The sequence below is a fragment of the Myotis daubentonii genome, chromosome 5 (genome assembly GCF_963259705.1).
Source record: "Myotis daubentonii chromosome 5, mMyoDau2.1, whole genome shotgun sequence".
Lineage (NCBI taxonomy): Eukaryota > Metazoa > Chordata > Mammalia > Chiroptera > Vespertilionidae > Myotis > Myotis daubentonii.
Window position 1 is genome coordinate 52144143 of NC_081844.1, and position 15723 is coordinate 52159865.

Here is a 15723-nt window from a genome sequence, read left to right on the forward strand (position 1 = left end):
GAAAAAGATGTGACCTGGATTACATCAATGACTTGAATGCAAGGCAGCGTAGAGGCACTTCTATCTACAGTGGTTCTCAACCTTCCTAATGCCCCAACCCTTTAATATAGTTCATGTTGTGGTGATCCCCAATCTCATTGTTACAAATTGAACATAATTAAAGCATAGTGATTAATCACAAAAACAATATGTAATTATATATGTGTTTTCCGATGGTCTTAGGCGACCCCTGTGAAGGGGTCGTTCAACCCCCAAAGGGGTCGCGACCCACAGGTTGAGAACCGCTGCTCTAGAATATAATTTGGGGAATGCAGCAGGATACAATGCAGAGTGAGGTGTGACCAGATGCTTGAAGGGAAGATGGGCTTTAGCTGGGACTAGAGGCCCTTGGTCACCATCAGACATGCAGTTCTCCATTGCACAGTCCATGTCAGAAAGATTAGCAGAAAGGCAGGGCCCCGATGAGTGGTCAGCTGCAGGAGCCAGTGGAGGGTCCAAGATTATGAAGTGACAGTAATATGTTCATGAAGGACTCACTCCTTCCAACTCTTACTCCCTATCTTCAAACTCGCATAAGATCAGAAAAGTGGTTGACCTGGATACTGGGCCTTATGGAGTATGGGTGTTTCTTTTTCACAAGAAACTGTTACTACTTCATTATTTATTTTTAAAATTAAGTTATTCTCATTGCATGGGAAGTATATAGTATGTTTATCAAAGGCTTCAGTGGCTATTTTTAATTTTCATGAGTTAAGCAGAATGAAATAAAGTACAAATTTCATTTGATAGGGAAATTGCTTAGGAAAAATTGGGAGACCTACCTTATGCTCATTATATGGAAAAGAAAGAAGGATACAGCACCAAATTAGCTAAATTAAGGGAACAGAAAATGGCCAGATGAGAGACAAACTAAATTTCTGTCACAGAAGTATATTGTTGGGGAATTTATAAGCAACAAATGTGATGTCACCTAATCTTTATTTCAGTTTTGTAGGTTTTGTGTTAGTCGAATTTTTAACTAAAACTTTTCTAGCTATTTAATTTAATTTGTAACCAGGTATGTGTGTGTGCATGTGCATGTGTGTGTAAGTAAGCTAAATGTCTTGCCTGATAGTCCACAATGAACAGGTTTTTCTCATAGATCACTAGGAAAATGTCAATTAATAATCACCACCTTTCTAATGTGCTTACACCTGACTAGAAGTACCTTACATGCATAATCTTACTTAATTCTCAATTCAACCCTATTTAGTATTTAATTTGTTTCAAAAATCAAAAGTGAAGTAAGGGACATAATTTGCCCAAGGCAAAATACTGTAACTACTAAATGGCAAAGTTGGACTTAAAATTCTGTGTTTTCTGTTGGTGAAGCCTATGATCTTAACCTGTTTGTCTACTTCCTCTCTCCTGCATACCTTCGAATGTGCTACTGTGTCTTAGAGTTATACCATTTAGGTCAAACTGAAAGAGGAGAAGGCTCTTTCCAAATAATGTACTTAGAGGGGCTGGAAAGAGTTTGATTTTTTTTTTTAACTCAGTAAAGATGATAATAGCAAACATGTACCAAAAGTTCACTATACCCTCGGTACTGAAAGTACATCCGGTATAGTAATTAATGGAATCCTTATAAAACAGTATTGCTCCTAAGACTATCCCTGTTTTATGGATGAGGGAACTGAGGACGGGAGGTTAAAAAAGTGGGAGGAAGTGGCCAAGCTAGTGAGCAGAGAGCTGGAATGCAGGCTGAGGGATATGTCCAAGTTTCACACTCTCGGGCCTCCCCAGCTAGGTGTGCAGGGGGCGATGGTGAGGGTTCAGTGGAGGTGTAGAGGTCACACAATTGAAACCACTAGTGGAGCCAGACCTATGAGTTCGGGAATGAGGTGACCCCCTTCCTCTTCTTCTCCTTCACCCCCATTGTCCTTTGGCAAAGCTGATGCCTGACTAAAGGATACAATGATTTCCAGATGTTGTTTGGCAATGACACGTGGTTTCTGAACAAACAAGTCAGTGGCTCTTCTTGAGACTTATGTAGCAAGTGATGCCTAAACAAGCAAATAAACCAAAAGTGCTAAGAGTAAAGACACGTAATTTCTGTGTCCAACCATAGCCTTTCTGTATTGGGGGCTGACAATGAGAGTGGGTGATAAGCAAGTAAGAGAAGGAATAGACTGTGGTCCAGGTGTGATGAAAGGTGCAAAAAGATTGTTTTTCACAATGTGGGGTAAGGAGACATAGGGATTGAATTAGGTCAGTGGTTATCAAGCATCAGTTAACCTTCATGTGCCACTGTTATTGTTGACTTCATATTATAAAGCAACTAACTTGTTTAACCTAAGCATCATTATAAGAAATACATAAATATATATATGCAATTGCAGATTTTTTAATAATTATTTTTTCTAATACATATATACATGTGAACACATGTACATATATACATATATGTAAACCGTTAACATTTTTTTAAAGTTTATCACTGTTACCTAAAATCATTGCATGTACCATCAGTGGTTGAAGTATCATACTTTGGGACACTGAACTAAAATTAAGAGATGCTAATCTTGTCCTGTCCATGTAAAAACATAAATTTGCAAGAATTTGCAAGAAAATATGAAAAATAAGATTTGCACGTGAGAGAGGAGTAGAAATGCTCAGGGCTGAGAGAGAGCTAAGACAAAGGATGGAAAAATAGTGTTATGTAGAGGGTCACATCAGAATGGGGTGAAAAGGACAGGTGGAAGGTCTGGAGTCACTGACAGCCTCTGTGCCCCAGAGCCCAGGCATCCTAGAGACTAGGGAGGTACAGCCAACTACCAAGTACCAGGGAATAACCAAAGACTCAGGCCATTACCCGGATTCACACCAGAGTCAACTGCCGAAGGAAGGTGGTTATTTTTTTCTTTTCCCGAGGAGGTATGTATCTTTTTGAAAACAAACAAACACCTTCTTTAGCACTTGTGTTGTGAAGCAAATATTGCTCTCTGTTCACTTTTTCATTCTGTCTCTGACACTGTTTGTTACTTAGGAAACAGCAATAAGTCCATGTTTTGACTGAATGTAGTACCATCCTAATTATCAAGGGTTGGGAGCCTACTGCAGTGGTGATGTATGAAATACTGTGATAGAATATAACATTTTAAGAAAAGAAACTGGAAATCAAAGGCTTCTTCGCTTAAAAATATTTATTGAGCCCTAACTGGTCTGGCTCAGTGGATAGAGCGTCGGCCTACGGACTGAGGGGTCCCAGGTTCGATTCCGGTCAAGGGCATGTACCTTGGTTGCGGGCACATCCCCAGTGGGGGTATGCAGGAGGCAGCTGATCGATGTTTCCAACTCTCTATCCCTCTCCCTCCCTCTCTGTAAAAAATCAATAAAATATATTAAAAAACAAATATTTATTGAGATGCATATAAATTAGTTGAAAAGAACAACAGTAGTAATGAATCTAAAGCAGGTTTTTAAAATAAAGCCTTAAAATAATCGATTGAACCATATGAAATTGCCAATATTTGCTGGTTTTGATCTGCAGATAAGAATTTCATAGCAGTCCCTCTACATACACTCTTTGGCTAACAGGTTAACAGCGTTCACTTCGGAAGAGAGGGCTGAGATCAAGGAAGAGAAGGAAACATTTTACTTTGTACACGTTTGAATTATTATTTTAAACTGGGGACTTGAGGGGATTATAGTCATACATTCCTTGGTTTCATAACAGAAAACAATCACAACTAGCTTTTCACAAATGGACTACATTAGAAAATAGACATTTCTAAATGACATTGCCTAAAGGCAAATTTATTTTAATCACTGTGATGGCAAACGGGGTATACCAATTGGCACAGAAGGAGCCTCCTGCTTCAGCTATCTCGGGAGGCTTTATTCTGGAGGACTGCTGGGGGCTGATAGGGTCCTGCTGCAGGTGGCCATGCTGGTCAAGGGCAGTTGCCAGCTAGACACCAAGGTGACTTCAGTGCATGTCTTACTAAAGGGATCCATCTCCTCTTTTTATCTTCCTGAGGAGATTGGGGTCACATGATATACATGTACGTGGCTGCAAACACTCAACTCCCTTCTCATGTGCACATTCTTGTTTATATATTTTCTTGCAAATTCTTGTAAATTCAAGTTTCTCCATGGACAGGGCAAACTATTTTTAGTTTGCAATCATGGCAACTATAGAAATAAATTAAGCTTAAAGTTTGTATTTTAATATTATAAACTTGGATTTAATAAAGGCCTGCGATGTAAAGAAGTATTCTCGGCAAATATTTTAGGTATAAAGAAACATTTCTATATTTTGACTTGAGATTCTACTATGTTCTAACTCTGGATTGAAAATTTATAAAATTATAAAACTAAGCAATAATAAATTCTTCAAGGAAAGCATAATAGGAATCATTATACTATAATGAGGCAGATGTCCCTATATGGTACTTTTTTTTTTCAGGACTGATGAATGAGACATATTTATTCCTTAAAGTAAGTGATGTTTGCCCTAACTGGTTTGGCTCACTGGATAGAGCATCGGCCTGAGGACTGAAGGGTCCCAGGTTCGATTCCGGTCAAGGGCATGTACCTTGGTTGCGGGCACATCCCCAGTAGTGGGTGTGCAGGAGGCAGCTGATTGATGTTTCTCTCTCATCGATGTTTCTAGCTCTCTATCCCTCTCCTTTCCTCTCCGTAAAAAATCAATAAAATATATTTTTTTTAAAAAAGTAAGTGATGTTTGGCAAACTCCAGGTACAAAGTCTTGCAAATTTACATATGATCAAATAGTCTAATGAGATGAGATATTTGCTGACATGTGGATTACCGAGGGACATTTTAAAAGGTGGGGGGCAGAGAGTTGGGACACTGTCAGCAGCTCAAGAGCAAGGATCTCTAAAGGAAACTCGGATTTTCTAGGCTTTCCCATGGGCTAAGCAGAATACATTGTTTAGCCCTGCACTAGAGCAACACCTTTATTAATTATGCAAACTTTTTTTTTTGGATGGGTAAAAGAATTTGAGAATGACTCAGCAAGAGGTTTCAAAACCAAATACCTCCACCAGCTCATTGAACATGCTCTTTTCAAACGTGCTCTCTGCTCTGTGACCTGGAGGGTAGGAGTTTGAGACCTGCCTAAGGGAGGCTGCTTCTCTTGCCAGTCAGTTCTGCCTCATCCTCCCATCCTTTTATTTTCAGTTTAAGTTGCAAATAGTTAATACTTCTTCAAGATTAGCCGCAAATTTTTCTTCAACCAACATAACACCCGGTCAAATCCCCTAACCAAAGACCTGGTCTACCTGTCAAAGGCGTGTGCGTGTGTGCGGTTACCTTCATGTTTCCCTTTAGATGAGCCTGTATGTTGATGGTAGCTTGGGAAAGGGGGGAACTTTAAATGTTACATTAACATGTAAAGGCAGCGGAAGTGTTTTTAGAAGTCCCCACTGAAGTGACAGTTCAAGATTTAGTTGGAAAAGGAAAAGGCTCCCCGTCCCCAGTCCCTTGGGTATTGGGGGGGGGGGGGGGGAGAACCTTCTCACCTATTTTGGAAACGACTTGCAGATGTGGGCAAACCTCCGCGTTGCTCACACCGGGGGTTTTGCAGAGCTTGCCTCTGATTTTTTTTTTTCTTCCCCATTTCCCACAGCCTGTGTTTGTCTTGCGTCTGCTAGGCTGACATGCGGTTTACCTCGCTGGTCCTGCTGCCAGGTTTTACACACTCTGCTCCGGTGTAAAACAACTCAAGCCCAAGGATCCTGAGCCACTCCGGGCTTGGGCGCCAGAACTGTCAGAGAAAATTTGCTTCCCGAGTATTCCCACCAACTTCCCTTCCTGCGCCCACGGGAGCCAGAGCGCCAGCCCGTCAGCAAGGTCTTCACGTTTCCTGCGGCTGCAATCTGTAACTTGACTTTGAATGTGTTTTTTTCTTCTAATTGTAGTTTTGAGGATCTTGGTTCTTAGCAAAAGTTTTTGGTTAGGGGGATTTTAAACTGTTTCCTTACCTAAGTCACGGAGGCTCCGACACTTTCCCTCCATTCCTGGGTTGGACTGAAGTTAATGGGCAGCGAAGGAGAGAAACACACTGGCTGTTTATTTGGGGGAGGGGAAGTGGAGATTCGCAGCTAAGTTATGATCCCTCGCATCCCCCCACCCCCCGGTTTGACACTCAAGACCGACACGTACATCATCTGTTAATTGCTGTCCGCGGACGCAGATACATATTATATACATTATTTTATCTTCGGTGAAATAGAAATGGAATATTCAGCGCGCTCGCGTCTGTTTGTTTGTCTAAGGCTATCAAAAGAAGTCACCGAGGAGGCTGTGGCCCGGATCCTGACCCTGATTGTATGAATAAGTAAGCAGGATGCAAGTGATTGGGTTAGATGCGGCGAAGATTTTTTTTTTTTTTCAAGTTAGGAAGAGGGTAAAAAGACAGCCTGGGGAGGGGTGGGGGGGAAGGCAAACATTGCATCCCCCAATCCTCATACTTTGGCTCGTCCTTGCAGTCAGTTGCTTTGCTGGCTTCAGCAGGCTCTTAAGGTCTCGAGGCGTAGACATGCCTGCCCCCCACCCCCTTCCTCGGTCTCCCCTTTCAGTTCAGATGTGCTGATGTGCAGACCGGATTCATCTTCCCGGAGCAGCGGCGGCGGGCGCAGGCGGCGGCGGCGGCTCGCGCTCGGCCGCCAGGTCCGGGCAGCGGCGGGGGCGCGGCGCGGGAGCCGGAGCTCCGGCTGCAGCTGAGCCCGTGGGGCGCCGCTCGCCCAGCCGCGGCCGTGGGAAGTCCGGCCGCCAGAAGGACGCCCCGGCAGGCTGCGAGCGCCCACTCCGCCCGAGCCGAGTTGGCCCGAGGCTGCTCCTCCCCGCCCGCGGGAGACGAGCTCCTTACCTGCCCTCCGCCCACCCGCCGGCCCTTCGCCAACTTCTCTCTGCCACTGGGGGTAACAGGCACTTCTGGCCCCCTCTACTGTCCCAACGGCACACGCATGTCTCCGGACACCTGAGCACCCGGGTCCCGCCGAGGAGCCTCCCCGCGGGGAGAGGAGCGCCAGTCCCCTTGACCCCGCACATCCACGCGGACCGCGGACGCCTCTCCTCCCGGGCCGGTCCCTCCTTTTCCTCCAGGGGTGGAGGATGGGGCTGGAAACGCTGCCCCCGAGGATGCGCTGGTGGCTGGTGGCCGTGGGGATTATTTGCTACGGGGAACGGTGGGTCTGCGCTGGCCTCGATTATGATTACACTTTGGAGGGCAACGAAGAGGAGAAAGCGGAGGTGATCGATTACAAGGACCCGTGTAAAGCCGGTAAGTGCCTCTCCAGGTTGGGACGTGGCGCGCGGGGGACCGCGGCGCTCCCTGGTCCGCGGGTGGCGGTGGGAGCCGCTCACCTGTTTCCTCCCCTCCCCTGCCAGCCCCTCCGCCGCCCCTCCTTCTCTTCCCCTCCTCGCCTTCCGCCCCCTACCCCCCAAGCGGCAGCCGCCGCGGCCCGAGGTGCCTGGAGTTGTGTGCTAGCGGCATCCGATGCCAAGCTCCAGGCTCCCGGTTTGGGAAAAGCGTCCTGGAGTGGATTCCCCTCCCCTCCCCCAGCAAAACGAAACGAGGCATAAACACAGCTGGCTGCCGTGGGTTTTAAATACCAACACTCCGCCGGCTCTGTGCCTGGCGGGCACAACACCTCCCCTTTGTTCCCCAAACGGTGGGTGGGGATGGAATGGCTACCTCGGGACCCGTTCGCTCCCTCTTTGCCAGGGATTTCCAGTGTGGGCTCCAGGCGCGAAAGGGCTTGTGACGCCCTTGGAAGCTCTCACGCTAGATGGAATTCCAAAGCACTGGCCCATTAAAAGAAAAAAAAAAAAAAAGCAAAGTTGCCACCCCATTCAAACTTGTGTCTTCCTTCCTGCGTACACCCCCGGGAGGGAACTGCGGTTGGACCGGCGCTGCCCGCCGCTCAGGCTGCTCCTCGCCGGGTCCCGGAGCGCCAGGGCCCTCCCCTCCCCTGCGCGCGCCCGGTGCCGCTGCGGGTCTCTCCTCCCGCGCGGGGCGGCGCTCCCCTCCCGCCGCCTCCCTCCCGCCGCCTCGGGTCGGAGCTGCACGTGCGGCGGCCGGAGACCACGTGAGCGCCGCGCCCCGGGACGCCCGCGCCCGCGCCCGCCTCGCCTCCCCTTCCGCGGGGCTCCCGGCGCTCCCGAACCCTGGCTCTGCCGAACTGAGGTTGGGGTGCCCCGGCATCAGCGCGGACTTGGACTGACTGCGGAAGGAAGGTTACAGGGGTGATGGGGGCCGGCTGGACAGGGAGAGTTGTTTGGAAGCTGAAGGCGTGTTCATTCCCCATCTCGAGAGGCGGAGGAAGGGAGTAAGCAGAGAACCGCACGCATCTCTGCCTCTCCGGGTGGTGTGCGGGGTTACTCGGTCGGTGACTGCGAGTTCGTTCCTTCCGTGGCTAGGTAAACCTTATTCCGCCTCCCTTGGGCCTGAAGGAAGGAGAGAGACACGCCAGGAAAAGTGATGGAAATTCCCTTGTTAATTTCTGCCTCTGCTAGCACGTGGTTCTGACAAGGGGGATGTGTGTGCGTGCTCCGTCCGCGTTATCAGATCTTTCCTGGTGAACTCTTGCTGCAGGTACTTAATCAAAACTCCAAGTAGCTTAGGAGAAACTTGTCAGCCTGGGACACACACACACACACACACACACACACACACACACACACACACACACACCCTGATTTAATTCATTTTGGCTTATATGTTCTCCTCTCACCTTTAACACTCAGTGTATCCCACTAAAAGTTCGTTGGGCCTTCCCTGGTCATTTGGAGGAGAGGATGTGCTTCTGCCAGGGGTGACTGGTGGCTGAGCAACCAGAATTCAGTGCAACTCCTAAACGCACTTTTTATCGAGAAATTTGTTTTGGATAATATCTACAACCGGGTGAAAATTGTGCACTTTATTGTTTTAGGTTGTGTGAAAGATTCAACCAGCTATCAACCTGAGCTGAACAGGGCTCCATTGGCCCAATTTCAGGAAAATAAGTATAGTTTTGTACACAAATTAAAAGTAAAAGTGTCTGCTTTTTAAACATCATTAGTTTCAAATGTGACTATATATTAAGCAGTGTCAAAAATTATCTAATGCATTTTTAGCAGTTATGTCATTCCAAGCTTATCTTATGTTAGAAATTGTCCAGAAGATTTTGTGACCACAAGTGGTTTCTTTTCTATTTATGTTTTCAATTTTTAAATTTCAGTAGTTGTGCCATACAGCTTGAAGCACCTCAAGTATAAATGTTTATTTTCCTCAGCAAATAAGACCTAAAGTAAGGAAAAATAACCTTTAACAGCATTTACTTTTATTTTTCTTTTAACACAGGTTTATTTTGAACATAACTGTTGAAGTTAAAACAACAATAAAAACAACCTGGAATGGATTATTACTGTAATCTCTTTTCTTCCCTGTCTTTGAGTACCAGAAGCATACTTGTGTGGGTAGTGAGAGTGAAATAAGAATGGCCCAAGTGGAAGGCTGAGAAGTTTGCCCAAAATCTGAGGTCACTTTTTAAAGTATCAACCCTGCTTTTTAATTTAGTGAAATGAAAGGCTTTAAATTTACCATCTTGGCTAAAGAATGGCAAAATCTTTGTGCCTCCCTTTTGGCACTGTATAAGACAAGAGTTGTAATGACAGAAAAAATAATATAGTACATTGACATCTCAAACAGGAGTCGAAAAGAAAGGTCACTAAAGTGAGATGAGGACAGCCATGTGAAAGATGGCCACTCAAAAACAGAAAGGACTGTGCTCTCCAGACTCCGGGGCACCGTTGATCTGCCCTTTCCAAAATTCAGAGTGGAGGGCCTGGCCCTGGAATAAAGTATTCTTTTTGAACTTTTCTAACAGGGGTCCTAATATTCTTTAAACTACACAGTGGCTTGATGTCAAATAGCTTTATGGCTTCAGAGCACTTTTGCGTACATTATTTCAGCTGAGCACTACAGCTCTGTATGGTAGCGTTTGTTCATCTTCCCATTACACAGATTGGAAAACAAATGCTTGGTGAAGTACATGTGTTTGCTAAGATTACCCATAACTTCATTGTAAGTCTCCTGGCTGCAAAGTCTGGCTGTTTGAAATGGTTACTGCAGCCTTAGCTTTGGAAGCCTTCCTTGAAATGCAAACAATAGAAATCCACCCAGGTTTACCTGGAGTCCAGACTAAGAAAAATGCAGTTATTTTATAGCTGATATAAGTGGAATGGCTATGAAAATAGTTTCATCTTTTCCAAACCCAATTAGAATATAAAGTCCTTGCCCTAGCTGGTTTGGCTCAGTGAATAGAGCGTTGGCCTGCAAACTGAAAGGTCCCAGGTTCGACTCTGGCCAAGGGCACATGCCCTGGTTGCGGCTTGATCCCCAGTAGAGGGTGTGCTGGAGACAGCCCATAAGTGTTTCTCTCTCATCATTGATGTTTCTATCTCCCTCTCACTTCCTTTTTGAAACCAATAAAAATATATATTTTAAAAAAGAATATAAAAGGTTTTTGAGGACAAAGGTCATACATGATTTTTAATGTTTATCACAGGATGGGTTACTGTTAAGTGTGTAGTTTGTTCTCAATACCTATAGATTATTGATATTGATCTTCACCCCTTATCTACAAACTTTTGTTCTAACCAAATTCAGATGTTACCCAAGGAGGAATATTCATAATGATAACTTGTGCCATACTTAATATATTTATGAAACAATATATTTGTGAAACTTAATATATTTGTGAAACAATCACAACTCTGACTTCAAATTCATGAAACTATAGATCAAAAAAGAAGCCTTGTATTAATTTAATTGAATTTTGATTTCAAAAGGCATTTTTGGGATACATGAAAGTAACTGGTTAATGCAGCACAGCTTCAGATATATTTATACAGCCAAATCCATTAGGGCGGAATATAGGTAATTAATGTCCACATAAATAGACACAACGATGCAGATAATTCATAGGAATGTCTGACTGCCTTTCTTCAGTGCAGTACATGGTCACCTGAATTTGCAATCAGATTTCTTTTACTCTCTCCAGTTCAGAAGCGTCCTGAGGGACACTGGGACGCTGATGCTGCAGGAAGTCCTTCCAGAACAGAGACTGAGGTGTCCTGTTTCCCTGTTGAACTATTCCAATAGGTGTAAATCTGAGTGTTAATATGTGAAGAGCCTGGGCAAATTCAGTGTGTAAATTAATCTCTCAGATTCGTCTAGAGATTACCTGGAAAAGCAGAGACCTGATAAAACCAGTCGGTGTTCTCCCTCCCTTCCTCCTCAAGTCCTCTCCCTCTCCCTCCGTCCTCCCTCCTTCCCCCTCCTTTTCTTTCTTCCTTTGTCTCTTTGTACTTCAGGTATATCAGGAAAGCTCCGGCAATTGAAAATATAATATCAAATAAAGGAGATTGATGAAAGTAGTATTTTGAATGATGGGTGGAAGCTGATTAGACAGATGAGGTAAATATTTGTCCAGAAGGATAACCTTATCCTCTTACGCAAGTGTGAGCACTCTGAAAAAAGACTTTCTACCTAGAATCTTCTGAGTCAATGATTCTTTCTTGAAAAAAATCCAAGCATGATTAAAGGTCAGTGATTTGCAAGGTTACATTTGCCTTAGAGTTGCATATGCAAGCCTGTTTATATAGAAATAGATTTTTGGCATCCTAAAGGTATCTCCTTTCTACTTTGCTTTATAACCAGTGCCCTGGTTTCCTAGTATACTAATTCTTGGGATAGTTTTCATAAGTTTATAATTTCTCCATAAGATTTTATCAGTCTTTCAGTCCTCGATGTTGTACCTTCTAGCTTAATTGGCAGCCTCATAGGTGTGGTATTTTAGAATTGATGTTCAACACCATGTCTACTTTATTCCATCCTTTTATTAAATACCCAAACATATAGTTCTTGGTTGGCACCACTCTAGGTTGCCAAACCCTCATGTTAAAAATGCATTCCCTGGAGCCGCTTCTCTTAGCCAGTCACTTCTGTTTTAGTTTTCATTTCTCAGATCTTGAATTTTTTTTTTTTCTCCTCCTGCGTCTGGGGCCAATTCAGAAGTGGCCAAAATACAGTTTTTGCGAAAGGGATGGCTAAGGCATTATATTTACATATTTGTATTCTGTTGTTCATTTGCAGTAGTAATTCTTTAGCCTTTGTCATGAGGGCCCACATCCATTTTTGGCCAACAAATGGCAGTTCCTGTTATTAGATATGAATAAGGTTATTCTTTCTTAAATATATCCCCTTAGACTGATAATTCCGTGAATTATTACATGAACTACCTAAGAGAAGGGATTCCAGGTAAGGGATTCCCACCCCTTCTCTGTTTAGGCTTCCTTAGTCCACATTGAAACAGTTAAGAGTGTGTAAGAGCCTAGTGAAGGCCTTTTGAAAAAGTTAATATATGATTCCACAGCTTTTCCTCTGGCCCTCATAATGGCTCACTTTTCTACGAAAGTCTAGTATATGCCATTGCAGGGTTTCTTCTATGGAAACCATATTGTTTTCCTCCATTGTATATGTATGAGTCTTATTTTTGTACAGCTTAAGCAAATTTCCCTGATTTAAAATTTAGACTCCCTTGGTTTCCACCATATTCTTTGAAACCTTAAGAATATTAGTCACCTCAATAGTCCATTAGGCCTCTCAATCACTGAGATTAGTGGAAAGAAATAAGCCCTTAAATTTTTCTAGAACTCAGATAGAAAGTATTAATTGCTAGTGATTTACCATCATTAATTTTTTTTTCTTTTTAGGATATTACCTATTATTTCTAGCAGTACCTTAGACCCATCTTTTAGAATATTTAAATCCAGTTCTTCCCTAAGCTTTCCTAAGAATGCTTAGAAAAGATAGAGGCAAATAATCCATTTAAGCTGTGGCCTTGCACATCCTGCTGGGGCCATCTGGTGTCTGGGGAGGTGGGGGAGGGCACTGCTGCTCCTCTGAACTGTAGGAAAACCCCCTGCAGCATCTTGAGCCCCCAGCTAGGCCTGGCCTAGGCCAGGGCTCAGGTGCCTGGCAAGATTCCTGGGAATGTAGCATTTCCTCAACCGGGAAAATTTTTGAGGCCTCTTACAGTTCTTTCACATTCCAAGACCTGGAATTAATCGTGGCCTTATACTTCCTAAATTAAGGCATGGGGTGTCCTCTCCCCTACCCTGCGTACAGTAGAATGATTTAGAAATGTGGTTAATGGTGTACTTCCTGTAGTTATCTATTAAATAATAATATTTGGGAAGAAAATTTTTTAAAAATTTTATAGCCTCAAAGCTATGGAATGAATTCTACAAAATGTGTTCTTCCCCAGAAAGTGGGAGGAAGGAATCCCTTGCTTATTTACGTCTTGCCATTGTCAGCACTGAAAATTGGATCTTGATTATTAGATTTTGAGACACTGCGGGCTGGCTAATGGAATGCTTGTTTTGTCAGCGCCTTACAAAATGTGTGCTAATCCTGTCAAGCTCGTCTTAAGAGCTCAACTATATATTTGTATTAAGACGTATTGTAAATGAGATGTTAATTGAAATCCAGAAAGTGAACTGAGAAGATGTTTGTCTGATTCTGCTCTTCTCCTGCAATTTACATGTATGGTTTAAGGCAAAATATTTGCTATAGACTATATGGGAAACGAACCAACTTCCTCAAATGATAACAGTTCTAAAAAGTTGAACCCCATACCTTAAGTAGGTCAGAAGTGCTTCCAAGATATATTATTTTTCCTCAACAAAATCTAATTTTATGTATTAGTATCCTACTCAAAGCATTTACTGCAGTGTTAAATAAGGACATTTCAACAGTTTTTAATATGCTGCACTGTTTTACAAATTATAGGAATCTTTACAGGGATGGAGACACAAACCACATATTTATGTCAGCATTTGATACTGTCTGTGTTGAGATTGCATTTAATTTGTGTGGTGGGGGAGGCAGAGGTGGAGGGGTGGGAGGGTGGAATAGTTTCTTCATTCCTTACATTGCTTATCCATGTTAACCTGTCAGCACCTGGGTTGTGTACCACAGGGGCACCTCGAATGGCCCCTGGCCTGGTTGCTAATATCAACGTCTTTCGAGCTTGCTTCTTTGGCTGTGAGTGGACTTGATGTGTTTATTAGGACAAACTCGGTTCTCCTGCAGCATTGGGAACCGCCTTGGCATCAGGTCAATGGGGCGACTGTGCTGGAAGGGAGGAGCTCTATTTCTCTGCTTTGATCGTTTGGAGCACAAGCGCCTAGTAGTTGAGGGTTGATGGCATTTTTTGTTTTGTACTCATGTTATTGTGTTATGTACCATCTCGTGGAAGGTACATCTTTAAAATACCCAGGAAGACCCTCATGGGTAACTAGAAAACAGCCAAATGGAGAACTTTTAAGAGAATACATTTTGGACCTCATATACCTCACATATCTAAGATTTGCCTTCATGACTCATGTCAAAATAACTTTAGTTCATAAACTTACATTAAACATATCCAATGGGCTCCTAGCTTTACCATATTCCATCCAAGTTAACATTATTCTTACCCCTTTTGGACAAAAGGGGACAATGGGCCTCAAAAATGTCCTTGGCTGGCTGTCATCATAGTCGGGAAGTGGCGGGAACATGAATGGAGGTTCTGTGTTCCAGAGGCCATGCTTTCTTTGAATCCTCTACGCTGGCTCTCCAGCCAGCACAAGTGTATAAAGCCTGGCGGCTGAAGTGATGGTCTTTGTGCAGTGGGCATCCATCCACTGTGATTTCCTGTACTGAGAATACATCTCGCCTTCAACATCCTTACATTTTATAAGCCACGTACTATTTTGTCAGAGTGGGGAGACCTACCATTGAAATGCCTCAGTTAGGTATGAGACAAATGAAAATGCTAAATGGCATTGGGGAGACACTGCTGTGGGTTGCCCCAAGTATATAAATTGTGACAGCAGGCTTTCCATGTCGATGAAGGCAGGCGTTGAATTGAATTTGAGTAGAATTCAGTCATTAGTGTTCCTTCTTGGCACAGGTTCTAGCATTTTGTGTGGTACATGTTAAATTGCTTCACACTTTCAATTTGCTCTCTGAGTAGTCAGTGAATTCATGATTATGAGCCTGTGGAGTGTGAAGAATATCCTTTCAAATGCAGGCAATTCAGGAAAGTGGTTTACAGTGTACATTATGTATGTAAATGACGTGTGAATGCCTTTGAGAAAATAAATACGCTGTGAGAAGGTACATAAATAACTTGAGCCTTTTCAATCCCAACTTGTGTAAAAGCCCTAAGATCCAAAGCTTGAAAGCTTTTAGTGATCATAAGGTTAACTAAACTTCTTGGAATCCAGTCTAGATTCCTAAGAGTAGGAAATCTGGTACATTCAAAATACATACTATATGTAATATTTATTATATTATAGTTTCTTTGAAGAAAACGTATTTTTAGCAAAATATCAGGTTTTCTGGGAGGAAGAGTTCCTGCTTATACTTGTTCTCTAACAAATAGGTAAGAACAAAATCTGGTAAAACAGGCTTCCCTTTTCTGTCTCCTTCTTTTTGAAACCTAAGGACAAGGGAAACTTTTTCTTTTACATATATTTTTTAGTCCCAGGAGAAGAAATAGTATCTATCTGAACCTGGATGGAGTGTAGACTGCAGGCAGTCATTCGGGGAGAAATAATTGGGATTTGCCATCTGGAATGGGTAACGGAAGTAATGACCTAAATCTGGGGCCTTCTGTTGCC

At 43.5% G+C, this 15723-nt stretch overlaps 1 protein-coding gene across 3 annotated transcripts in view; it reads left to right on the top strand.

Moving 5' to 3' along the window:
* Positions 1-5528: 5528 nt before the first annotated feature.
* Positions 5529-15723, top strand: part of TLL1 (tolloid like 1) — a 170855-nt gene continuing 160660 nt past the window's right edge. The window contains exon 1 of one of the 3 annotated variants that reach the window (XM_059697778.1): positions 5529-7291. In XM_059697778.1, the coding sequence (XP_059553761.1) occupies positions 7123-7291 (169 nt within the window). In that variant the 5' untranslated portion in view covers positions 5529-7122. The remainder of the gene's footprint in view (positions 7292-15723) is intronic. The other 2 variants (XM_059697779.1, XM_059697780.1) reach the window with 2 other exon arrangements.